The 25,745-nt window shown below is 42.5% G+C and overlaps 3 protein-coding genes across 12 annotated transcripts in view; 1 reads left to right on the plus strand and 2 right to left on the minus strand.

The window, feature by feature from the left end:
- The window catches only part of zfat (zinc finger and AT hook domain containing), a 15,064-nt gene extending 6,789 nt beyond the window's left edge, over positions 1-8,275 (minus strand). Inside the window, exons 1-13 of one of the 4 annotated variants that reach the window (XM_030369560.1) lie at positions 8,054-8,274; positions 6,236-6,433; positions 5,509-5,664; positions 5,095-5,238; positions 4,032-4,178; positions 3,862-3,929; positions 3,398-3,483; positions 3,177-3,254; positions 2,798-2,946; positions 2,457-2,548; positions 1,671-1,819; positions 391-1,297; positions 1-360 (exon numbers count right to left, since the gene is read on the minus strand). The exon at positions 1-360 is cut by the window's left edge and continues 81 nt beyond it. In XM_030369560.1, the coding sequence (XP_030225420.1) occupies positions 1-360; positions 391-1,297; positions 1,671-1,819; positions 2,457-2,548; positions 2,798-2,946; positions 3,177-3,254; positions 3,398-3,483; positions 3,862-3,929; positions 4,032-4,178; positions 5,095-5,238; positions 5,509-5,664; positions 6,236-6,433; positions 8,054-8,093 (2,574 nt within the window). In that variant the 5' untranslated portion in view covers positions 8,094-8,274. Of the gene's footprint in view, positions 1,298-1,670; positions 1,820-2,456; positions 2,549-2,797; positions 2,947-3,176; positions 3,255-3,397; positions 3,484-3,861; positions 3,930-4,031; positions 4,179-5,094; positions 5,239-5,508; positions 5,665-6,235; positions 6,434-8,053 lie in introns of all 4 variants that reach the window. The other 3 variants (XM_030369559.1, XM_030369558.1, XM_030369561.1) reach the window with 3 other exon arrangements.
- A 517-nt stretch (positions 8,276-8,792) lies between these two features.
- Positions 8,793-17,603, minus strand: LOC115553404 (protein tyrosine phosphatase type IVA 3). 7 transcript variants are annotated; one of them, XM_030369591.1, is made up of 9 exons: positions 17,247-17,598; positions 16,977-17,113; positions 15,448-15,518; positions 13,852-14,321; positions 13,463-13,623; positions 12,820-12,912; positions 12,505-12,635; positions 12,252-12,326; positions 8,793-10,823 (listed from the first exon to the last, which is right to left on the minus strand). In XM_030369591.1, exons 5-9 carry the CDS (start codon positions 13,565-13,567, stop codon positions 10,706-10,708), a joined length of 522 nt encoding a protein of 173 aa, XP_030225451.1. In that variant the 5' UTR covers positions 13,568-13,623; positions 13,852-14,321; positions 15,448-15,518; positions 16,977-17,113; positions 17,247-17,598; the 3' UTR covers positions 8,793-10,705. The 7 variants fall into 7 exon arrangements, with proteins under 7 accessions (XP_030225451.1, XP_030225448.1, XP_030225450.1 ...); XM_030369588.1 differs by having other exon boundaries at positions 15,448-15,583; XM_030369590.1 differs by lacking the exon at positions 16,977-17,113 and having other exon boundaries at positions 15,448-15,583.
- A 7,569-nt stretch (positions 17,604-25,172) lies between these two features.
- LOC115553403 (transmembrane protein 65) overlaps positions 25,173-25,745 on the plus strand; it is a 35,828-nt gene continuing 35,255 nt past the window's right edge. Inside the window, exon 1 of the mRNA XM_030369586.1 lies at positions 25,173-25,455. The gene's annotated coding sequence lies outside the window, so the exon portion shown is untranslated. The remainder of the gene's footprint in view (positions 25,456-25,745) is intronic.

Consider the following 25,745-nt stretch of genomic DNA (forward strand, 5'->3'; position numbering starts at 1 on the left):
CGAATCAGGCGTGTCTGTAGTTGCGGTCGTCTGTGCCGGTCGGGCCGAGGGTGGAACAGGATGACCAGGCGATTCGACGGCTGTACTCCCATCGGTTTCGATGAATGTCGAGCCTGGGTTTTCATCAGCTCCGTCTGGTTGGGTCTTCGGGTTTTCAGGTGCAGTTCCGCTGACGGATACGAGTGCGGGGGTTTCATCAGCACCAGGCTGAGAGGAGTCCCCATCCACTCCCTCCTTTGGGGCTGAGCCACCCGGAAGCTTCTCATCCACGTCCTCTGCTGCGATGTCCTCTACAGTGATGTTCTCTGTAGCGGTGTCCTCTACAGTAATGTTCTCTGTAGCGGTGTCCTCTACAGTAATGTTCTCTGTAGCGGTGTCCTCTACAGTAATGTCCTCTACAGTAATGTTCTCAGTAGCGGTGTCCTTTACAGTAATGTTCTCTGTAGCGGTGTCCTCTACACTAATGTTCTCTGTAGCGGTGTCCTCTACTGTGATGTCCTCTTCAGTGGTGTCCTCTACAGGGATGTCCCCTACATCGGTGTCCTCTACGGTGGTGTCCTCTACTGTGATGTCCTCTTCAGCGGTGTCCACTGCTGACACCTTCTGGCCGACGGCCTCTTTGTAATCCGACGGGAAACTCTTCCCCTCACTGATCACCGCCTCTCCGTTCTCCCCCCTCGCTTCCACCTCACCCTGCCCCCTCGCTCCACCTCCCCCTGCCGCCGTCCCCCCGCTCTGAGGGTCGTCCCCGCCTCCTTCGGCTCCTTCCTGCTCCATCTGCTCCACCCCGACCTCCCCCCCGTCCTTCCTGGCCAGCGTTCCACCGACTTCCACAGGTCGGTCCCCCCCCTCCTCCGCGGGCTCCGGTCGGTCCCCCCCCTCCTCCCCGACGGCCTCACCCTCCCCTCCCTGGGGGCCCCCTGCGGCCCCCTCGTCCGGGCCCTCCCTCCAGGCGTCGTCCCCCGGCTGCATCAGGCAGTAGCTGCCGTTGATGCAGTCGACGAAGGCCTGCTCGGGCTCGGCGTCCGGGTGCCGCTCCTTCAGGTGGGCCCTCAGCCGCTGGGAGCTCATGCACGTCACGCCGCAGCGGCCGCACACGTACAGGAACAGGTGCTTCCGCACGTGGGCGCCGAGGGCCGACATCTTGGTGGCGGCGTAGTCGCAGAGCAGGCAGCCGAAGGGCCGCTGGGGCCCGTGCACCAGCAGGTGGCGCTCCCGCTGCAGCTGGTTCTTAAAGCGGCGGTTGCAGGTGGGGCAGTGGTAGAGGAGCTGCCTCTGGCCCTGTCGCGTCTTCAGCCTGGGGTCGATCGGAGGACATGCGGGTCAGCTTAACATGTTCGTATCTTCATTGATTAACAGCATTCCCTAGTCTACCCGTTCTGATGGACTTTTTCTTTTCTTTTTTTTGACTTTACCTCTAAAGTTGACATTCATTGCATTTAATTATTTTTTAACATACAAGGTAACATTTTAACTTAATAGACACGCAATTCAACTATTCAACTAAAATGTATTGAATATACATTAAAAAATATACATATATTATTAATAATATAATTCTCAAATTACGTGTAATTAGTTTCATGTTATAAATCCAACATGTATATCAACACTTCCAAATTGATTTAATTGAATGTAAACCACTAGTATACAAGACCACAGGGCTCCACCTGAGCTGCTGGTAGCTCTGCTGTACGGCCGGCTCCTTCGTGTTGTGCCGCTGCTCCATGTGCCTCAGCAGGTTCTTCACGTCAGAGTACTTCTTCTGGCAGAACTCACAGTGCTGCTTCACCTTCAGGTGGACCCGCTCCACGTGGACCTGGGGCCCGGAGAGAAAGAGGGTCGCCCCTGTCAAACCCAGAAACCATCTACCGCTGTAATTCATTGTGGGGTCTGAGTAATTCATTGCAACGATATGGTGCAGTTCCAAGACACTCAAAGAGCTGTCCATGGTGAGAGTGTGGGATTGAAGACCTCAGTACCAGTGGAGAGGTAAGGAATCAAACTATCCCATCAGAGACCAGGGGATGATTGGGGGCCCCAGGTTGGGGATTTGCCCCCCCCCTTCTCTTGCGATGCGTGCCATGGGATCTTTAGCGTTCTTATGGAATATCCCCTATGCTCCAGGTCTTTGTCCTGGGAGATCTGGGATATAACTTAGGCCTGAGGAATGAGCGCCCCCTAGTGGCTCTCCAACACCTCCACCAGCAACCTATGGGTTCCCAATCCGAGGATGCACCAGGCCAGTACTGCTAAGCTTCCTGCTTCATCATCTTATGCTGATGATGCTCAGCTTTCCCTGGCCATTAGCTATGAAGGCAGATACATACAGCATATAGGCAAGGCAACTTTATTTATATAGCACTTTTCATACACAAGGCAGACTCAAAGTGCTTCACATATAAACATTGTCGTACAATAAAAAATAAGGCATAAAATAATATATACAATGTCACCTTTAAGTGGCCAGGACTGAGGGAGATGAACGGACAGTGAGGGCAGCTGAACTTCTCCCCCGTGTGTTTCCGCAGGTGGACGTTCAAGTTGGCTTGAGCACAAAAAGATTAACAGCTATTGTAAATCACATTTATAAACCCTGGTTCATTTTATCAATGATATCTTGAGAGAAATACAATTTTTATCAATAATGATAATATTAATAATAATGATTTTCCAGTGGTGACGTTATACATAGTGGACATTGTTTTCCAGTCTTTATAAGAGCCAATTGGTTATTATTTCATACAGCGGAAGCAGTTGTAAAGAGAAGAGTACGGGTAGCTTGGGGCGGCGTTACCTTTGATAGCTGAGGCGTAGCTGCAGTGTGGACACTGGAAGGGCTTCTCCTGGGTGTGGGTCCGGAGGTGAGCCACCAGAGAGTGCCTGAACTTAAAGATCTTATTGCAGAACTCACAGGTGAAGATCTTCAGCTGGCTTTCAACAAGACTTGGAGGAGAGGGGGGGGGGATACATCATACAACACTGTATTAGTGGTAGCGTCATGTTTTGTGGTCAATGGTCAATGCCTAACTTCATAGAAATAGGTAAATGGTAAATAACCCAATAGGAGTTGGATATTGCTCTACAACCCAATTCAAATGCTTCATAGCATGCAATATTGGATCTAACAAATGGGTAAAAGTAATGTGTGTGGTGAGTTGGTGATCTTGTATTACCTGGTACTAACTTGCTTAATGGAGTATTCCTGAAAGCCTTGGTTGTAGGCTGCGTTGGAAGCAGGGTCAAGGTCCGTGCTAAGATCAAAAACAAAATAACAAATTAACAAATTTGAGTTTGAGACTCATTCTAAATACATTTGTGTCGTTTGAAAGGGCGAAGAATTAAGACAGGGGATTGAGACAGGGGAGTGTGTGACTTGTAGAGGTAAAAAAATGACCTCGTTTCTGTGGGTTGGGACTCTGGGTTATCTGGGCCAGCTGCAGCGATGCTGGGGGCTTCGGTCCCCTCAGGCTTCCCACCATGCTGAAACGTTACAATAGAAACATACTGTTAACACAGCCTGTGTCCAGGGGTTGATACTAGTACACAGTACTAGTAAGTTAAGGTGCATTACATACCTCTAATAATCTAATCATAATACTTCCGGAAAGCTGTGCTGTATAGCACAGCTAGAAACAGACTAGAAACAAGTGAATGTATCTGATAATTAACCTTGGTAAAATCATTTTAATATACATTCTTTCTAAGAATTTAAGTTAGAAATAATTGAAATTTGTGATAAAACACTAATTTGAAGCACGTCCAATGAACTTGCAGCCAGCTTGTCAATTTGCCTTGTGTCAACAACCAATGTGTCAACAAATCACACAATCCTTTGATTTGTCTTCCCTTTAAACTGACCTGAGGGTTGGAGGCCGAAGAATCTGCCTCTGCTGTAGCAGACTCTACCGGTACCATCTTCGTAGCATCTGCAGAAGCACAACTTTATCATGACAAGATAATCTATCAAATCAAGACCCAGTTGAACCCCTTATCATTGTTTAACAGAGGCAAGTTCTCCCTGGACTGACCTGCGAGGGTTTCATGTTCCGTCAGGACAACGCTGATCACAGACTTTTTGTTCCAGCCAGCGGGAACACCTTCTTGGTGGGTGAAGGTTCTGTCATAGGCCTGCGTCCGACCTTTTCGACTGGTTCTCTGGATCTTGGCCCCATCTACTAAAGCAGCGTTACTCATTGCGCGGCTCACAAGCCGTATGCGGCTCGCCAAGCCTCTATTTGTGGCTCGCATGGAAGTAAAAATATACAGTGATATGATCATGCAGTGAACAGATATTTAAAAAAAAAAATCTAAACAAGCATAACATAAAATCTGTAAAAAATAATAATAATGTGGCTGCACCAGATTGATGCATTTTACATTGAATGGTAATAGAAATGTATTGAAAGGGGGTATTCTATGAACACACTCGTTTTGATTGATAATATTTAATTCATTAATTTTTTGCAAATATTTTAAGAAAAATTAATAACTTATTCTTCAATAGCTTCTATGTTATATGACCCAGTGTCTCCACATTATTCCAGAAAATAGTACACAGTCACACAAGTCTTAATTCTCATCTCAAAGTGCACAAGATTGGGGGAGCATGCCCCCTAAGGACTGGGTTCCTTCCACAGTTTCACACAATTCTGTGGGAAATACTGCTTCAGGGATGACATATTAATAACCAGGCATACTTATGTTTGACTGGATTTATAGTTTTTGATACTTTGGGGTAAAAATGGCTTTCCTGTCGACTGCGGCTCTCCTGAAAAGAATAGTGAATACCACTGTACTAAAAGAACCGAAACGTTGAATTAGCATTATAGTCTTTTCCCTGGATCAAAATGTATGCCTTTCATAAAATGTAATAGATTGTATTTGTATTGGCAGTTAGAAAGTAGTTTCAAATAAATTATTCCCACTGTATTTTCGAGTGTAATCAACTATTCGACTGTGTGCATAAGGTCACTGGTCACTGAAACACACACAGATTACCATGTAGGGTAGCATTATTTTTCCATGGCGATAACTCTTTTGCTGCAGAACAGGTTGTTCTTCTTGCACTTTTCACCCCTCCACCCCACTCACCATTCCCATTGTCCTCCTCCCCGTCCTCTTCGTCTGCATCCTTGTCTTCTTTCAGGCAGATGTGTTTGAGGATCTGCCTTCTGTTGCTGAACGACCGACTGCATTTGCTGCACTCCAAGCTGGGCGTGGTCCCATGGCGCTCCCCTGCGACCGTCAAACCGGTACACCAAAGGGTGTTACACAAAAGAAAGGGGAAAATGGAAACAATATAGGAAGGTCAATTATAGATATTTAAAAGAAGCGGGACGGAGGAAGCATATTTTCAGATTAAATTTTCCTATTTCCGTTGCTGATAAAAATTTGTACTTTTCTAAGTGTAAGGTCATCGTGAATTACAAGACTATAATACTCTATAAAATAAATACAAATACTGGAGACAGCCTTCGGTAGTGAACCCTCTTGCATTGGACCAACCTTGACTCTCCCTTTCCCCCGCCCTGGCCTCCTGTTCCCCCCCGTACTGGGTCTCTGATGGGAGAAGGTCAGGGCCAGCCTGTCCTTCAGAGCTCTCCAACAGGCTCTTCTTCCTGGAGCCTTTCGGTCGTCCCCGCTTTCGCTTGGCAGGTTTAACTGTAGACCAACACAACAATTTAAAGATTTTATTTTTTAAGGTTTTATCCTTTTTATTGAAGAGTGAGATAGACAGCTAAGGTCCCTGGGCAGGGATCGAACCCGGGGCGCTGGGATCAGGACTGGGCCTTAATGCTACACGCTCTGCCCGTTGAGCCACCGGGCAGCCCCAGTGAACACAATCGTTTAAATCAAAATGCCTCAATGAGTGAAAAGTTAGTTTGTGTCGCGAATAAGATGATTGTAAATTGCTCGAGATAAAAGACAACTGAGATGAAGACAACTTGGCAGTACAGTTTTATTAGCTCCATTTTTGTACACTACTAGTTAAGCACAATTCCAAATACTAACCACAACATTATTAGTCGAGGTTGAAATCTGACCTCAATAATGCTAGCCGGTGAAGAATTATTTTTGTGTTTTCGGAAATTATCGTTTTATCAAGAGCGGAGATTTGAAGGTTTGATGAACTGACGAAAATAAACCAAATCAACCGATACAAAATCAGCCGACTACGCCGTGTGTGTATGAATTGTCTTCCCACTCAGTCCTTTCTAAGATCCCTACTAACCGGTTGGAGGCTCCTCGGGGCCGGCCTGAGGCTTCTCAGGGCCGGCCTGAGCCCCCTCAGGGCCGGCCAGGGGCTGCAGCGACACGATGATGTCACCGGCCGGCTGGTGCTGGGAATGGAGCTGGGAGCAGTGCACCAGCAGCTGAGCCCGGCTCGGAGAGAAGATGTTACACAACCGGCACATGAACATAGAAGCATCTGGGGAGAGAGACCAGAGGAGAGGAGAGGTTACACATAGAACCATCTGGAGAGAGAGACCAGAGAGGAGCGGTTAAACAAACAGAACCATCTGGAGAGAGAGACCAGAGGAGAGGAGAGGTTACACATAGAACCATCTGGGGAGAGAGACCGTAAGGGACTGGGGGTTACATTAACATAGAACCATCTGTAGAGAGAGACCAGAGGAGAGGATAGGTTACACATAGAACCATCTGGAGAGAGAGACCAGAGAGGAGCGGTTAAACAAACAGAACCATCTGGAGAGAGAGACCAGAGGAGAGGAGAGGTTACACAAACATAGAACCATCTGGAGAGAGAGACCGTAAGGGACTGGGGGTTACATTAACATAGAACCATCTGTAGAGAGAGACCAGAGGAGAGGAGAGGTTACACATAGAACCATCTGGAGAGAGAGACCAGAGAGGAGCGGTTAAACAAACAGAGCCATCTGGAGAGAGAGACCAGAGAGGAGAGGTCACACAAACATAGAACCATCTGGAGAGAGAGACCAGAGAGGAGCGGTTAAACAAACAGAACCATCTGGAGAGAGAGACCAGAGAGGAGAGGTCACACAAACATAGAACCATCTGGAGAGAGAGACCAGAGAGGAGCGGTTAAACAAACAGAACCATCTGGAGAGAGAGACCAGAGAGGAGAGGTCACACAAACATAGAACCATCTGGAGAGAGAGACCAGAGAGGAGCGGTTAAACAAACAGAACCATCTGGAGAGAGAGACCAGAGAGGAGAGGTCACACAAACATAGAACCATCTGGAGAGAGAGACCAGAGGAGAGAAGAGCTCACACAAACATAACCTAACCCTAACATAAAAAACCTGGAGAGAAAGGCCAGAGAGAAGGATTTACAGACTCTGAGAAAATTGGATGATACAAGGAAATCGGAGAACCAAATGTGAAGATATCATATCGAAATTGTGATTACATTTTGGTTGATCCATACTCAGACTGTACCTCGGCACTGTCAACATTATTCCATTGACTGATACTATGCCAATCATATCTGCTTTATTGGACGCTTAAAATAGGCATGATATATATATATATGTATTTATTTATGCTGAAATATTATATTTGGTCGATTTAACTGGATGCCAATCATAATTAACAAATATACAGTATATTAATAAATAGTATTTATAATATGTACACTTCAATTGTGTTGAAAGCAATATGTGCCACATTTTCAAGTAAGTGACTACTGAGACCTAAATGGTTTTGTTCGACCCACGTTCAACATATTCACAAATTGACAGACGACATGTGGATGTTCCCCAGGGTTCACGGTATTGCCCATTAACAATGACTGGGTCTTATCTGTTGTAGCAACTCCTTAAAGGTTAAGCTGTGCATTTAAATAATCATTACGGCTTTACACATAGAGCCAACCCATTCAGAAGGACGAGATAGGGTGTCGAAGTGTGGCACCAAGAACATCCCGGTGACCATACAATGACATTGAGCTGAGTAGTGCGCATGCAGGCCCCACGGTGACAGCATCGTTTGTTTATAGTGTGAACCCCGCTAACATGAAGACCGCGCAAACATATTCGAGTTTAATGAGCTCGTCCCCATTCCTACCTGCTTTGGGTTCCTCCATTAATCTGAAGTAAAATCGCATTCGTATGCAAAACACAGCATTTATTCACATGATTATAAATGCATGATTAAATGAGGACGGAAGACTTGATATTCATTACATAGATGAACATTTATGGCGAATCTGCGAAAGAAGTTCCTCTGTAGAGCGGAAACGGGGCAAGGATTCGCTGTTGGGTTTTTGCCATCACTGCTCGCTGTGGTAGGAGGTCCACCCCGCATCAACACGCTGGAACACAGCTGAGACCCAGCGGCAGTAGAGGGAAACGTGTAGGCGTTTGGTTAGAATGTGCTTCTTGATAACTGGGGTTGACTATTAGAGGATTAAATGCTGAATTCCTTCCTTAATACTTTTTCCTTTTAATTTAAATGTATAATTATCAATTTAAATAAAAAATAAAAATAAATAAAACATTTTTAATGTATAGCCTAGGCAATGGCTATATATCTTTTTTATTAGGGAGCTACTTATGTTTTCTAAATAATCATAGCATATTGTTTATCCAACAAACAAGGTTACAAGAAGAAGAGGCATGCGGTAGGTTAAACGTTTTTTCTTTTTAACGGAACCATTTATTCACCAGTGTTTCCCTGGGCAGGTCAATCGGTTTAATTTGGCAATAGTTCTTCATTAGCAGAAGAACTCTCAGACACAAGGAATACATTCCCATGGGTGAGGCTTTTCATTTATAAACAGCAAGCAGGAAATTAAGGTCCAGGATGCTTTTGATCAGAGACATTTTTATTCAATTAAACAGGCCTAGTGGATAACTTGGAAGTGCTGATGTTTGGAAAAATCAAATTCCATCGTAACTGGATTTGCCTTGAGAGTAATGTGACTCAACAACAATTTATCGATTTCCAATGTCTTTAATGGACATCAAAAGATAAATAATTAAATCATTTTATTATTTAAAGAATGTACAGATATATTACTCTTTTAATTGGATTCTGAGAAAAGCGACAACAGATATTAAATTTTCTTAACAGCTGGCCAGTTATAGACTAGCTTGGAAAAGCAGCCACCTATTGTAACTCTCCAAACAATTTAGAGCAACAAACATTAAAGAGTAACTACTCATTAGGTACACTTATCGAGTTAACAGTCATATCAGGGCTAATGCTACATGCTAAGAACATGCTAGGCCAATTGTGATGTGAAAACAAAGCTTTAGTCATCAGTCGCCACTTTAAAAACAAAGCCAATGACTTTTCCTTTTAGGATACATGAAAATGTTTGCTTTAAAAACATGCATTAAAAACAAAACCCAACAAAAGAACACAAGACTTTCAAATGCGTAGTTACTCTTTTCACACAGACACACACACACACACACACACACACACACACACAATCCTTATACACAGACACACAAGCAGACGCATACACACGCACAAACACACGCACATACAACTCTTTCAAATATACACACATACACACCCACCCACACATACACACATTTTTAAATCAATCTTCTACTCAATTGACCATAAAATAACCATGGTTTAGGTTATTTAGGTTACATTCTTTTGTAATATGTGTCTTAAGTTTCCAAACCAAGGAGTTTATATGTAAAACAACCCCTGGCTGATGCACAGAATAGGTACTTGACTTGTCTCGTACTAAAGGACCATTATGACCATACCGTCTTGTCTCTAGTTGTGGTGGTTTGTTTTTCAGTATTGTTCATTACATGTAAACGGTACATCATTCTCATGATGGGATAGAGGAGATTTGACAGCGCCAAACCAAGGTTTTGTAATTTCTGGGTTAGCCATTAGCTCAAAGAGGCGAGTACAATCACTCATCACCAATTTAAACCAATTAGAAAGAGCCTTTGCACCAGTGTTTCCCCTGAGAAAGTGCCGTCTCGGAGGTTGGATGGTACGTTGCTCTTGAATAACAGGAATGAGTTCAGTGTTTGGGGGAAATGTGAATCCAGTGGACGCATCTAATCAGATCCATCTAATAAAATCGTGGAACTGGATGTGTTTTGTTTGAACCAAGTGAATCTGGGTGTTAACCAAGGCCAAAGCGCATAATAAAGGGATCATATTTGATCAAGGTTGATAAAGCCATTTAGACTTCAAAGGACTATGAAATGGAAAATAGATTTTCACGGTTCACCTTTGAACCACGAAATAGGGCTAGTTTAATATAAAAGTAATTTGATCTGGTGTCACTATTCTCACCACAAAGTTGAATAAAACAGAAAGAAAACGTGAAATATCTGTGAAAACATCACGCTAACACTCCCTTGCTCCCATCTTTCCCGTCTCTCTCCGTGCTAACCCATCAAACAAAGCATATCTGTTGCGAAAATCATCTCAAATACATGAAGTCATTAGAAACAAGCTCTGAAATCCCATGACGAAGCTATTCTTCTGTGCATTGAAAGATCTCCAAATTAACTTCGAGGTTGTTTAAAAGAATATCAAGGAAGGCTAAGGAGGACTTCATTTGTGATGAAGTAGCAAAAAGTGCTTTTGTCCTTCATAGTGCAAAACGTGTGTGTGTGTGTGTGTGTGTGTGTGTGTGTGTGTGTGTGTGTGTGTGTGTGTGTGTGTGTGTGTGTGTGTGTGTGTGTGTGTGTGTGTGTCTGTGAGAGCATGTGCCAGTGTGTGTGTTTTATTTTACATGGTGCAACACTTGTTCTTTGGAGAATGAGAGTCTTTGAAGCGTAGTCTATGTTTTGACCGATATTTCTCCAGGTAAGTCAGCTGTTTACTGTTGATGGCTCCACGACGTTTCCTAGGAAAAACACATATATACATCATATTTTAGAATGGCATTGATAAATCTTTTTCCCCAAAAAATAAATATTGGTTGATGTGCCTGTGTTGTAAATGTCTAAAATGTATATGAACCACTGTATTTGGTGTTTAAAAATATATAAATTCCTAGTCTCAGTTAGGCGTTTGGATATTAGATTTTCCTTTCAGACCAACAATTATTTTCTTGCTAAATTCTGTGCTTCAAAGACTGATTATCTGGTTATTTGGAGCTACCCTAGCATTTATAACTCATGATTCAGACGTTCTGCAATCTCAATCAAATGTTGTCATGGGTTGTCATCAACCAATAATTACAACACAACTATCAAAACCCCCTACAAAACCATTGCTTCTTAAAGTTCACTTAAACATCATACACACATAGAAAAGGCTCAAATGCTTATCGTTGCTTGTAGGGCTGAACGATCTATCGTTTTCGACCGAAAATCGCGATCTCAAGCATTACGATTTTGGGATCGTCAAAGCTGCGTTTTTTTTTTGTTTTTTTTTAATATTTTACAAAAGTGCAATTATTTTGATGCTGATGAGCCATTGGAGCAAGTTTACTTAAGAAAGAGGGCTCCCCTTTTATTTGACTTTTTTGGTTGTTGTTTCTTAGGTACTTGAATAAACAGTCTTGCATTTGAAATCTGTTGCCAGCAGTTTTCATTATTGCATTACCTTAATGGAAATCAGTGGTTATATTAATTTATACTGAAACTTGATTTGAAGAAAATAAATCGTGGTTGAAATCGAAACCGCAATCTCTACCAGAAAAATCGCAATTTCAATTTTTTCTTAAAATTGTTCAGCCCTAGTTGCTTGTCAGTAGTTGTTATCGCACGTGATTATGAGATTCCTATGTTTAGAATTTGACGATATCTGTTTTCATCTGGCCAGAGTCCGCATCTGAATATACTAGATCATAAAGATATAATTACGTTGTATGACGTTTGAAGGGATTAAAAAGGGACCTCTTTAACACAATCAGACATGTGTGTGAAATGATGAATGATAATGTCCTTCACTATGAACTAGTTTAAAAAACAGCTGGTAAGCCATATGATATGCAAGGGTTATGTTTTAGTATAAGGGTTGTGTTACATTTTCTCGCTAAGATTTTAAAAATAGTAATTCTAGATGAATTAAGATGCACAGGCTAGTTTAATGATACTAATGATACTGAATTGTGGGGCCAGTTATGTCTTTAAATGTGTCGTGATTGCAATATAATAAAAATAATAATATCTTTATTTATATAGCACCTTTAAGAACAATAGTTTACAAAGTGCTTTGACATAAGACAATTAGGAAGACATTTAGGAAGAGAATAGAAAGAATAAAAAGACGATGTATTTTATATGCAATGTTATGGTTTTGTTATGTGTTATGGTAAAAGCCCTACTGTCTGATGAGCTGAATGGCATCTTCATACTTCATCCCACTCTCTATCAGAGCCAGAGCCACCAGGACAGGAGCCCTATGCACACACACATGGACATATGGACGCACACACGCGCACACGCACGCAAACGCATACACAAACATACATATATAATTAGAATCTAATCTAATTTCTGTAATGCTCTCGAAAATATGTTTATTGTGCGTGTATATGTGTGCTTGTGTGTGTGAGAGTGTGTTTTTGCATATCTCACCTGCCAAGTCCGGCTACGCAATGAACAGCCACACAGGATCCTGGATCCTCCTGAAATTTCTTCTTCAACAGGTTCAACCAATCTTCAACCAGCTTACTGGGGGGTGCAGCACCATCATCAAATGGCCAATCCTGAGAGAGAGGAGAGGAACATGAAGTCTGTTCTCCTCAGACATAAAAGGGAACATGCGGATATACCTTAATGAATGTTATCTGTTTAATATATTTTTTTTTTCTATTTTCAGCAATAAAGGTGGCCTTGAGATAAAGACCCCTGTTGAAAACAAAGACTCAGGGAAGAGGATTGCATCCTCACCACCACTGTGATTCCATCTTTCTCCAGCGGGGCTTTGTCGTAGGTTACCTCACACACTCGAACCACTGTTGTTGCGTCAAACCGCTTCAGGTCCTATTGGGAAATTATAAGATACGTAGGTATGTATTTACGGTACTGGCATCATCCAAAACACAGACACTATCCCATTACGAGACAGTACGATTTAAAGATAGCTGGATTGTAGCTGGCACACATCGGGCCAACCAGAAACCAACAGGATTGAGCAACCAAACAGTTTCTGTGGTTAGAGTTGTTCTTTATATTTCCTCTTGCAGATCAAACAACCAAAACTGACAATGTTTATCTGTCCTCTTGGATGGATGACCTTATGCTGAGGATGAACCACCAAAAGGTGGTTCTAGGGCAGTTGAATAAGGATCCTAGTTCATTCATTCAGTCTGTTCTCCTGACCAGAGCAACTGCAGAGCTATTTGTCATAAAAAAAAAAAAGATTAAAACATTGATGCTGTTCAATGTTGTTAATATACTGCTCCACATTGTGATGAAGCAGGCCTTTTTCCTTTGAGGCATCCACCCAAACCCTTCCTCAGATGCTCAATTGATTTAGTGTGTGGCCACATGACGTCAAAGCAGATTTTGTGTCTCCCGCGCGCACACATACCTCTATAAAAGACGTTAGCGTGCTGTCTGTGGGGTTGTGAGTGATGAGGAACCTCATGTTCTTGTGGCAGAGCTCCACAGGAGCCGGACGAATCATGTTAGCCATTGGGATCTGTGACCTCCGAGGATGACCTCTGACCTTTAGAAATCACCCGTTTGCCCCTGACCCAGCGTCAAATAAAAACGTCAGCGTTAACAGCAACCCCTGGCATGATCACATGAGATGTTGTAGAAACCAGCTAAACAGCCTGTGAAATTAATTTCTTTCCTCGTTTAATTAAAAAAATTCTCTATCACATCATGGTTTTTCTTTGCCCATTATAGATTGCAAAGATGTTGGCAAGAGTACCCGAATATTAGTCTACTGACTCTTAGTATGTGACATCTCACCTTTGGCTTTAACCAGCAAGCAGCTCTCGTTTCCACTCCCAGACCAGGTGATTGGATATCAGTTCTCCGGGCGATTTCAAACTTCCCGCATGCGCTCTGTAGTCTCCTATACAGTTATTGAAACCTTCCCAGTTCTGTTGTCCCGTTGGTGTGTCCAAAACAGTTTTTACCCCATCAGCTGGGTTGAGTTCAGGTCCGGTCCTTACTCCTTTCTACACACTATATGTCGTGCTCGGCACCGAAGTTCAGTTTTTCCTCTCTCTCGCTTTGTTTCTTTCCTGTTATCTTCTCGAGGGCTAGTATCCACTGGTTACCCCATGGGTCGGCTGTCTCTGAAGCTAAAGGAAACCGCTGAGAGGCGTTCAGGACGTCAGAGACGCCGGCTGAAGTTTCATCGCACGTTCCTCTCAAATGTGTTGGGCGTGGCAGTAGTCACCGCTCTGCCGCAAAAACGCCATCAACCAGCAAATCTGAAGGGGCAGAAGAAAAAGCTTAACTGAGCGGGCCATCGATCATTTGGAGGGATTTGCAGAGTGAGTGTTGAATGCTTTTGGTGAGTGTATCGAAAGGGACCAGTGTTGAGTGAGAAACTTGACTTGACCAAGTTTTTCCTGCAGGGGAACCAAGCTGCAACGTACGATGCCTGCACCTGTCTAAGCCAGTCGAACCAGCATGGCTTATTTCCCAAGCTTCAGGCTGTGTGAACCATAGTCTGCATACAAACAGCTCTGAGCATACATGATGACATGTATGACAAGCATACAGGGGACAAGCATGTCAGCGGCTTCCGGGAACTGAAACTGTGATGCTATATATATATATTTATGTTGCAGCTGCAGCCTATTGTGATCGCTGCAATTGAAAGATTGCAATCTGATCCTCTATGTCAAATCACTTAGTCAAATCACTCTGCGACGTGCAGATGATCCAAGCGGATTGATTTGAGGACCTTGGGCCAGCGTGGGGGTGGGGAACCCCAATGCTGAAAGCTGGCCGACGGGCCCATACGGGGCCTCTCGCCTGTCACCCAACCAATACAAAACCTTTCAGTTAACAACCAAACATAAACAAACCTATCCTAAAGTTGCTGTAGGTTACATTTGTAAGAGGTTATTTGAGCGTAATGTGTTAGAAATGGTGTAACCGTCTCACAGGTAAAAGAGGGTGAAGTGCTACACTTCAAACGTAGGACGGGAGGGAGCAAAGCAGGACCATTTCGTTGTTTTTAGTAAAACTATTTCGCTCTTTTCTGCTCTCTCTCTCTCTCTATTGGCAAGTCTCAAATCTTATCAACAAGACAAGCTATTTGGTAAGGTTACATTTTAGGTTTATGGAGCAAGAATCTTTAGAACTAAACTTTCTGGTTCCTTAATTGTTCACAATTACACATGCGCTAGAACATCTTCACGGATGTTTCAAGGGGGAAACCATTTTTTTGCATTTGCATCTTACAGTTCAGGGATGTTACTTTTTACCCCTGACTTGATCATCACTTCCCTGTTATCACATCATATTAAATTAAAAGGCAGTTCACAACATGCTATTTTGTGTGTGCAACAGTTTAAAGTAGACAAAACGTAAGCAGTAGCACTGTACCATTCTTTTCTAATCTCCGTTTGTGATGGGGGAAGTTGCTTAACCAGTTACCAGTTGGTCCATCTTTTGATCTGCCATCAAGTGTTCATAGTGGTTAACCATAGTTCCTTACATGAAATGAGATCCCAATGACCTGCTAAAACAAGGTTTTCAATCATGAGTTTATAATTTGCAAAAAAGTATGCACATTGTGTCAGTAAGTAACCCAATGGAAACAGCAAAAACAGCACTGTTACATTAATGTAACAGTTAAGAAAGGAAGAAATCTAGTTAAGAAAATCAAGCGAAATGCAGATGACATGCTATTAAGAGCAGGCAACGACAGCAAAGGAAGATGATGTTCCTCATTGTGGTTTACAATTCTTTTTAAAATAAAGAGAACTACTATAAAGGTCGTTCTCTAAACATTGAAGGGCTCCGACATGTTTTGTTTGTGCTTTAGCCGAGGCTGTGCAGATCTGAGGTCTTTCCTCCCTGAGTTGTTCTGGCTACAATTACTGATGATGAACTATAAACCACATGGCATAATCCTCCAAACATTACTGATTACAGTAATGTTATCCGTGTAAATGGCTTATGAAAAATGACAATTGAAGTAATCTGCATTACAAATTAGTTATGGGGCTGGCTGTGATGTTGGATGTGACTTAAGAATCTTGTTCATCAATAAAGCTAAAATGATACAATTATTTTCAGACTGATCTCACAATACAGCAAACATTGTTAGGCTTACTAATGATGTAAAGAGACACTATTCAACCTTTCTTGAGTTTGCTTCAATCTAAAAACCACCTCATCTTTCAAATATGCTAGGCAGTTTTCTTTTGCCCTTGATCTCAGGATTCCTAACACCGGAAAGTACCGACAACATTCAGGTGAACAAACGGATTCACTTTACAGCAAGATTGTTTTGTTGAGCTTTTCCTGTATCACAATGGAAACAGTATGATTGAGCTTCTCATTTCTTGTATGTTTGATTTTGTTTCTTACCATTATTGACCTTGAATACAAAGGATATAGTTCATTATATGTTTGATTACAAACTACACATAAGGATTCCCCCTGAACACATACAGACACATTTAGCCGCGCCTTATCAACATCAACAACCTTTTATAGCTGTCTTAAATCGTATTTTTCTTACCTCAACGGGCAGAATGGTTCCTGAACAGGGGGAATCCTTTTTACTGTCCGTTTACATGAAATTGCCATAGTAGCAGTGGTGTCCCCAGCAGATAAATGCCTGGTTTACTAACAACTGTAAAACTGTCTGTTGTCTTGGGTCGGCAACTATAGGCCCACTCTCTTTCCTCAATGTATTTATAGCTGCTTCTATACTGCCTTGGAATTCTCTGTTGCATTAGTTGTAAAAAAAAAAAATACCATAACAACAACAATGAATTACACCTCTGGACTTCTCACCTCTATGGTGTGTTTACAGAGAAGAAAATTGCTATTTGAACACAGTTTTACAACTAGAAGGTTTTCACGAGTTACAGCAGATTACTACAAAGGTTAATTCAACTTACTTCCAAACAACCTCCATGGCCTCTACAGTTCTATGAGCCTGCCACCAGCGCCATGCCCTGAGCTATTATTGAACCAGCTGAAGCAAAAGTACCCCACCACAACTGCCAAGTGCTGTGTCTGTTTACTGCGTCCGCCACTGCGAAGTGAAACAAACAACAAACACAAAAGCTTCTCTAAGCTCAATTTCATGCAAATGGCTTCACAGAAGCAACTGGCAACTTCTGCTTTCGTCTGGCTCCTGCATGAACATGAACTTTCTTTTTACTTACTTGAAATCAACACCTAGGCTTCCTCAATAGTCGTGTTCCCCTAAGACCTCCGTCAGGAACGTCCCCTGGTGCTATTCAAAAATACAGTCCAGCATATAAAAGAAAAAAACAATAATAAGAAGAACGCATAAACTTCAAGTCTTGTTTTTAGCTGAGGTCAATCCCATTTGGCTTGCAGTGTCCTCCCTTTTCTGGCACGGCGGATCCCAACAATCCCTACTACAGCAGTAGTAAAGCTAATTGGTGCGGACCGGTGTATATTTATACATATTCAGCGTGGTGCTGCGTCGGTTGTGGCGCTGAACTGCGAACCCTCCTCCTATTCCTGTAGAGCTGAGCTGCTCTAATCACTAGGAGCCCGGAGCGGGCCTATGGGCGGCCTCTCCCGCGGCCGGCCCTGCGTGCGTGCGTGCGTGCGTGCGTGCCTGTGTGTGTGCGCGTGTGTGTGGGCGTATGTATGCCTGTGTGTTCCCGCTCCTAGCCGTAGAGCACTAAGCTGAGGATCTTCCCTGAGCTGCTCTAATTAGGCTGAGCGGCCATCTGACCCTGACAGTCCTGTCACCAACAGAACACCCTACTGTTCCTCCTCTTCATAGACAGTGGAGCCACCCTCTATTGCTTTTTTTTTTCCTTCTCCCCCCCCCCCCCCCCCAGCGCACACACACACACACACACACACACACACACACACACACACACACACACACACACACACACACACACACACACACACTTTTCCACTTGTGGAGCACGCGCAGGCTTCTCCCTTTTCCCTCCTTCATCGCCTCTCTTCCTTTATTTTCCTCTCCTTAAATGAAGGATTAAGAGGAGCAGGTCCTTGACACTGCCTTGGATCTCTCCCCCCCCCCCCCCGAACACTCCCCCACCACCACCACTCCCCCACACCCATCATGGAAAGTATGCCAGTAATGAACCAGAATACATCGGTTTTTTTGGTCTTTATGTTGATAGAAAGTGTGCGAGCGCAGCACACTTGAAGTACGTGAGACCGGCCCTGCCTTGGTGCTGGTGTGTCAGGCTGCCCTCCCCTTCCCCTTCCCACTGGTGGAGCGGCAGTAAAAATAGAAGCACCTATGAACAGCCAGACAGATAAGCCGCGTCACACGGCGAGCAGCGAGCCACTTCAGGAAACACACTTTCCCCGCAACGGGTTAAGTGGCTGGGACTGGCTGCGGCTGGTTGCTGTTGTTGTTGTTGTTGTTGTTATTGTTGGTTTTTGTGTTCTTTCTGATAAACATGAATACATGGTTTGAATATGTTACTGTATGCAACATGTTGGCTGGATACCATTCTGTATTATTCTGAATGGTACTACATTTTTCTATATATATAAATATATATATATATATGGAGGTGTCAAGTAACTAAGTACAAATACTTTGTTACCTTACTTAAGTAGAAATTTTGGGTATCTATACTTTACTGGAGTAATTATTTTTCAGCCTACTTTTTACTTCTACTTCTTACATTTTCACGCACTTATCTGTACTTTCTACTCCTTACTTTTTAAAAATGGCCTCGTTACTCCTTTTTAATTTCGGCTTGTTTTTATTCCGCCGGCGTTCAAAGAAAAACCTATCCAGATAATCTGCGCCATCGGATAGAGTGAATTTGATTGGTTGGATGAGAATAGAAACATATACCATTCTGACACCCTATTGGTTTATACTTGATACATGGCACCTGCGCATGACCAGAGCCCCTCTACATTCAGTACACATATATGGTTCTTAAATGTATTTGCATTGTACTAATATGCGTTCATTTTCAATGGGTATAAATGTGTCTGAAACAGGTGCATCCCAATTTTTTCAACATTAATATTATAGTCATTAGATGGCCTTTAGAAAAATGTTTTGTGGGGCAGTGTGCTAATAGAGGTGTGCTGTGTGTGTGTCACTAATTCACAGATGGGATAAATGCAGAGACCAAATTCCTTGTATGTGTGAGCGTACTTGGCAAAGAAAGCTGATTGTAATTCTATAGGCCCTTGTGGCACGGCCTACGCTTTTGTCCTTAATGGCATTTTTTTCCCCTTGCATTACTTTTACTTTAATACTTTAACTGGTTTTGAAACCAGTACTTTCATACTTGTACTTAAGTAAAAAGCTTGAGTTGGTACTTCAACTTCTACAGAAGTATTTTTAAACGCTAGTATCTATACTTCTACTTGAGTAATGAATGTGAATACTTTTGACACCTCATATATATATATATATAAAAAGGACAAAGTCGCTTTCCACAGCCTTTTGATTCTCAGGTGCTGTTGATGTGCAGTCAACAATGGTATATCAAGTCAAAGAAGTTTAAAATCACCTTCATATATATATATATATATACTACTGCCACGCCCATATATTATTATGCAAATAATGAACTGTATTATGATTCATATTAATAATATTATTATTATGTATTATGCAAATACCAGATAATTATTACTGTGAATATTATCATGGAATCATACCAGACGTCCAACTAGGACGACAATAACGCTATTATTTGCAATAGTAACAATGCTATATAAATAAGAAGTCTTGAAGGTATTGAGTATTCACTGCTAAATCAAAGGAAGCCGTACAAAATTACCCCAGCTTTAAGACCAGGAGTCGAGGAGTCTGAGGTCTACGCCGCACTTTGAAGCGCGTGACATTTGGCCAAAGTATATTTGCTGCAATGGTTTCTTGAAATCGGAGCTGCCATCACCCCAGGTCCACCTTTAGTTCCAGCTTTTCCTGTGGAGAACAAATCACGTGGGGGTTATGGTTGGGGTCTTGTCCACCCCCCCCACCCCCCTACCCACAAAGTCAAGGTTGAGATGTTTTTGCCTGACCTTTACATTTCGTAATAGGAAAGTGTAAAACATGAAATTAAAAACAACATTGAAAATACGAATGTGACGGTAGGAAAGAGTAGTATCAGTATTTATCAATTGGAATGGCCTTCGTTGATTAAAGTCAATTCCTTAAAATCAATGAGGTTAAATTATCCGCTCAATGTATTGATGCATATGGTTAGATGGAAATGGAAATGTTGTATGCCATATATTTAATAAATATATTATAATTCAATACTATTCAATAATATTATCAATCTAACTTTCATTGACACATAACATTTAGTAAAGCTGTTAACAGGCAAATGTCACTCAGAAACAGCAACAAAAATTCCTGGAAAGTTATTTTTAGCTTTATTATGAAGAGTGTGATTAAAACCATATCTCCCAATTTTCTATTTTTGTCGACTGGATGTGGTTCAAACATTGTTATAGAGCCATCATGCTCACACAGGCACACACACACACACACACACACACACACACACACACACACACACACATACAATGGTGGGAATTTTTCAAAAAGTAAACATAAACTGTATAATAATAGAAAATAAGTATATGGTATTGTGTAGTATGATCCCCAGTCTATTTGATGTAATTTATGCAAAATCCCATTTTCACTGACACCGATCATTACGAGATGTTTATTGTATTTCACGAGAAGTGTATCTGTTCTTCATTTTATTTATAATTATTTTTTATCAATCAAATTGAATCATCTATTCTACAATGCCAAATCTCATACTTGACATTCTTTACAAGAAATAAAATAATGTTTAAAAAACGTTTGCAACGACTAAATAGATTAGCTACTAGGCATTGGCTATATCGATTGGCTACTAGCCATCGGCTACAGGAAAAGAAAAGATGTGTTTACTGTGATCCCCTCTCACTATCCACATTTGACTCCTGCTAATCCTTTTGCACAAGGCTCTAGGCTGCACACATTGGAAATCGTGCATGCCTACACACACACACACACACACACACACACACACACACACACACACACACACACACACACACACACACACACACACACACACACACACACACACACACACACACTAAAACTGTGGCAGGCAGCAGCAGCTGGTGGGTGTATATTTAGACTGTTTTGAAAGGGGAGAGTCTGATGGCAATGCCTTCTTCACCTGCAGACTGACCGGTTACCAGGACAACCTTCTGCTGTTATGTCTGTCATGTATATTGAACTGTTGCGAAAAACAGTCTGAATAGTTCACCGTGTTTCCATTGTACATGCATGTATACAAATAGAGACACCAGTTATACTTATGTATAAAAGTATACTATGGGAATGGGAGTCGATTCCTTTCGATGACTATGCTTTGAAAATGTGGGTTTATATGGCCCTCTATGGCAAATAACGACCTTGTCTATACCATTGCTATAACTACAATGGTAAGTGCCAATATAGTTATTGACTTTACCTCAAACATAAATATACCATCTCTATTTGAGCATATAGCCTGCCCTACAGCTCATCTTAACCGTAATCACGGTTTCCTATCCGGTACCCTAATCAAGCACCACCACTATAATGAGAAAGTTTCATTCCCGCTCTTTTCCGATGATACACAATCGATATTCACCACTAGAGGGCAGTGTTCAGCTCCCAAAGCCACACACGCCTGGTCAGCAGTGGCCTTTAAATAAATGCGCTTCAGCGCAGGCGTTAAAGCGTAAAAGGGAAGCAGCTGTTCCAACTGGTGATTAAAAAAAATCATTTTGAGCATTTCAGTTCTTAGAAAGAGGGGTGTGGGCGGGAAGGGGACATGCGGAAACTCTGTAATACTTTTCTAGTACCGTCGTTGTGTACGAGTATTATAATGTGTTGTAGGCCTATATCTGGCGTTATGCTATAAGTGTCCGAGAAGAGAAGACTAACTCTCTCTTGGTTACGGCCATCAAAATCAACGTCTGAAAACAGTTTACGTGGGTGGACCGTGGACATATTGGGTGGGTGTGGACGCTGCACGTCCACACCGTCCACACACACCTCGCCGCCGGTGTCCCTTCGTCATGACGTCGAGGACGAGGAGTGTAGGCAACCAGAAACCCCTCTACTCAGACGTCCCGAAGAAACGCCACCTGTTTGGCGCAGTGGTGCAGACCGTTCACAAACTGATCGGCGGAGTCAAAACATAGGATTTTACTCCTGTTTTTTTTCCCAAATGACGGTCTTATTTTTGTAAGAAAATGACACAGATAATTATCCTGACGATAATTAATGAATGGTTCATTGATATGAGAGTAGGCCTATGGTCCTCCTAGAACTCCGAGGGCCTTTACTTGAGCTTTGCATAGGCTACTTTAAGTCATAAAAGTACTTTTAGTGCATTTTCTAGCAGTATTTCTAAGCGGATTTATACGATTATAGTCCAACAATAAGGACTGTTATTCCTCATGGTCAAGACTGTTTTTTTATTACGATTTATTCAATATAGGCCTACCGTGACCTCACACAATGTTTTTGTTTACTTACTTTATATACCAGTTATTTTATATTTCATTCGATTTAGTTTGTCTACTGACATAACGAAAGGATCACACAGTATAGCTGGAAAGGGAGAGGAAATATTAATCATTTTCCAGGATCAGCTCTATGGGATCAAATTCAAATGAACAAATATGGTTTTGGCTCAAATTGTATGTTTTGCCTTGAACGCCCCTAGAGGGCAGCAGTGATGTATACAAAAAATTGGTTAAGCTATGGTTCGTTTTAGAGCTTTTTTTTAATCGCAATTGAATTGCTTGACCTTAAGTCTTCCTGGTGTCCAACATTTCAATGATTTGTGTTCATGATGCACATAACATACGTGATAAGGGTTTTGGCTTCTGGGGTATAGCCCCTTTCTTATCCTTTCTGTTTTCACAATGAGACTAATATTTTTTCTACATCCCGGATGTTCCCAAAAATGAATTGGAAATATAATGAATGACCTGTAATAGAAATCCTACACCAAAGGTGACGGTCGTTCTATTCTATTTGATACGATATGTGCGCAAAAAATTGAATATATATTTGTGATAGATAGGCCTAGTCACGTTAGGAGCTCATGGCAATGACAAAGAAGGACCAACACAACACGATATCTGGGCCACCAAAGAGGGGCTGGTGTGACATGAGGGTGCAGGTCTATAGAGGTGGTGTCGGCTCTTTCGGCTCATGACCTTTGACCTCAGAGCCCAGAGGAAGCTTGGTAGAAACTGAATGACATGCAAGAGAGGTTGTACTAAAGCCCAATTCAGACCAAAGAATCAATTCACGGGCGAAAACGATCCAGTTTCATTTTATGCAGTTCAGGAATATCTCCATTCCGAAACCGCATCGAGCTGTAGATGCTTTAGTAAATATTCAAGGCGCTGGTTCTCCACAGAAAAAAGTGGAGCGCATCAAGCCTGCGCGCATACAGCCTGCGCGCTGTCATTCAGTCACGAGGAGATTCAACGTTTTACATTTAGCAGAAATACTTTTTAATGTACAATTAGTCATTAAACTAATCAAGGGGCTTTAGTTAAAGCTACAAAAATAATACAATAAAATAATTAATAAATAATTCAATGCTTGGGGAGACGAAACCGCATAGGTCCGGATAGATTTGAAACTCCGAGGGTGGTTTAAGAAATGTGAGGTTTCGGGCACCGGATTCGCCGGCTCCGTCTGGACGGTCGGCCGAAACGCACAAGAATGCGGTTTCACCAAAAGATCGGCTCCGTGTGGACGGGGCCTTAATCTTTGATCTGAAGCAGGCTTAGTCGCACCTCAGGTTTAATTGTTCCCTGAGGATTCCACCTTTTCATATTTAGGAGTGTTTTATGTCTGTGGGCCTATGTTAATGTATTTGATACGGTCTAGGTCGAGGACTACGCCGTGTAGCCTATACAGACATAATTAATGGATGCAGTATATGGATGAGTCTTGGAGGTGTAAGATGGCTTTCCTAAAATGTAATGTTTTATTTTGCCCACTAGGACCCGCTGGAGGCAACACCAATGAATAATTTAAATAAATAAAGATGATCTCTATGAGGTGGCAATAAAATGACGCGGATGGGATGGGTTGGTCTGTAGTGTGTGGTGATGACGTCTCAACAGCCCCGAGACCTGACGTCATAAACTTTCTATCTGTCGAGTTGGCGAAAAAACACCTGATTTGCACGGAAAGCCCTACATGTAAATACAGATGGTTGCGTGGCACGCCTGTATAATAGTAGGCTATATGCTGCTACACCCTAGCCTACTTGCCTTATCCTACTACCCACAGTAGTAAGGACTAACTTACTTCAACGTATTCATTTCAGAAATGAACTTTAAGAAATAATGAGTGAGTGTGGTTTTCTTGAAGAGCTCAAGTTTCCAAACATGGAAATCCACAGGGAATAATCTTTCTCTCCGGGATGTCCTGTTGTCTTGCCAAGGTGTTAAGAGAGTGGAGGTTGTAGTTACGCTTGGAAGGGATCCTGCATTGTAGGGTTTTCCCGGTTATCTCGGGATAACTTGATTCCTACGCGCTGTGTACCTAACTTCCTGTGAGCTGTGTACCCCAGTTAACAGCTACCTTACCGGGACGTGGAGGGAGAAGGATAATGACGTGTCAGGACCCACAAATAACAAAAACCGTAACCAACAACAACGACGACGAAAGGGACAATAAATATGGAGTTTTAGGACACATCAGAAACGAAATCGGATATCCCCCAACCGGAACTCCCGCCCCTATCTCGTACCTCACCCATATAACTGAAAGTGCCGCCCATTCTCAAGCAAAGGAACCTCCTTCTGAGCATCCCGAAGTTATTATTTATCTAAATCGCTGACAGGGTTTTATGTAAAACCAAAAGTTAACTAAATTTCCCTTGAGGACCTATGAAGATACGTTGTTCCTCCACGTTAGACGATGTATATTACTCGGTCTCGATGTGATGTGCCTTGACAATAAACTGTTGGCATAAAAACACGGTAGCCTATACGGTGATGATCATCCGTCAGTAGGTCAGTACGTTTTACATCAACGTCATGATGACGCAGGGATGACACGAGCGCTCTGATTGGACAACAAGCCTGGGGTTGTACAGTAGGCTCGGCTCGGGATCCAGCACTAGTGTCCCTCCTCCCATCCTCCGGAGCTGTTGTAGAGGTAACGTTTTATGTGTGTATTCCTTTGGAAAATGGCATTGCTGTTCAATCCATCGCAGCGATTTGCCAGCTGATATTCCTCCCAGAGTCATAGAGCAGCTGAACTCAAACGCATGCAGCGGATCAGCGACGCACTGCGAAGGTTACCGTTGGACATCTGGACGGGACGGCACAGCATCAACTAAGGTGCGTCCTACGACAACTTGCCATTGCTTTTGACAGGCATCACACCGCCACACCGATAGTTTTTAGCCCGCTTTGTTCATATCGGGGCTCAACTAAGCCGCAATTTGAACAAATTGTAAAAGGGTCTTCTTTCTCGGTTTACAAGGCCTGAGGATTTGTCCTGAAATAACCCTTCAGTATCACCCATCCGGGGCGACATATTGTGTTTCTACCTGACCTGGTGATGTGGACATGCATCAGCCATGAACAGATCGACCGTGAACGGGACATCCACCAGCGTTGTGGACGAT

Source organism: Gadus morhua, chromosome 11 (assembly GCF_902167405.1).
Source record: "Gadus morhua chromosome 11, gadMor3.0, whole genome shotgun sequence".
NCBI classification, from domain to species: domain Eukaryota; kingdom Metazoa; phylum Chordata; class Actinopteri; order Gadiformes; family Gadidae; genus Gadus; species Gadus morhua.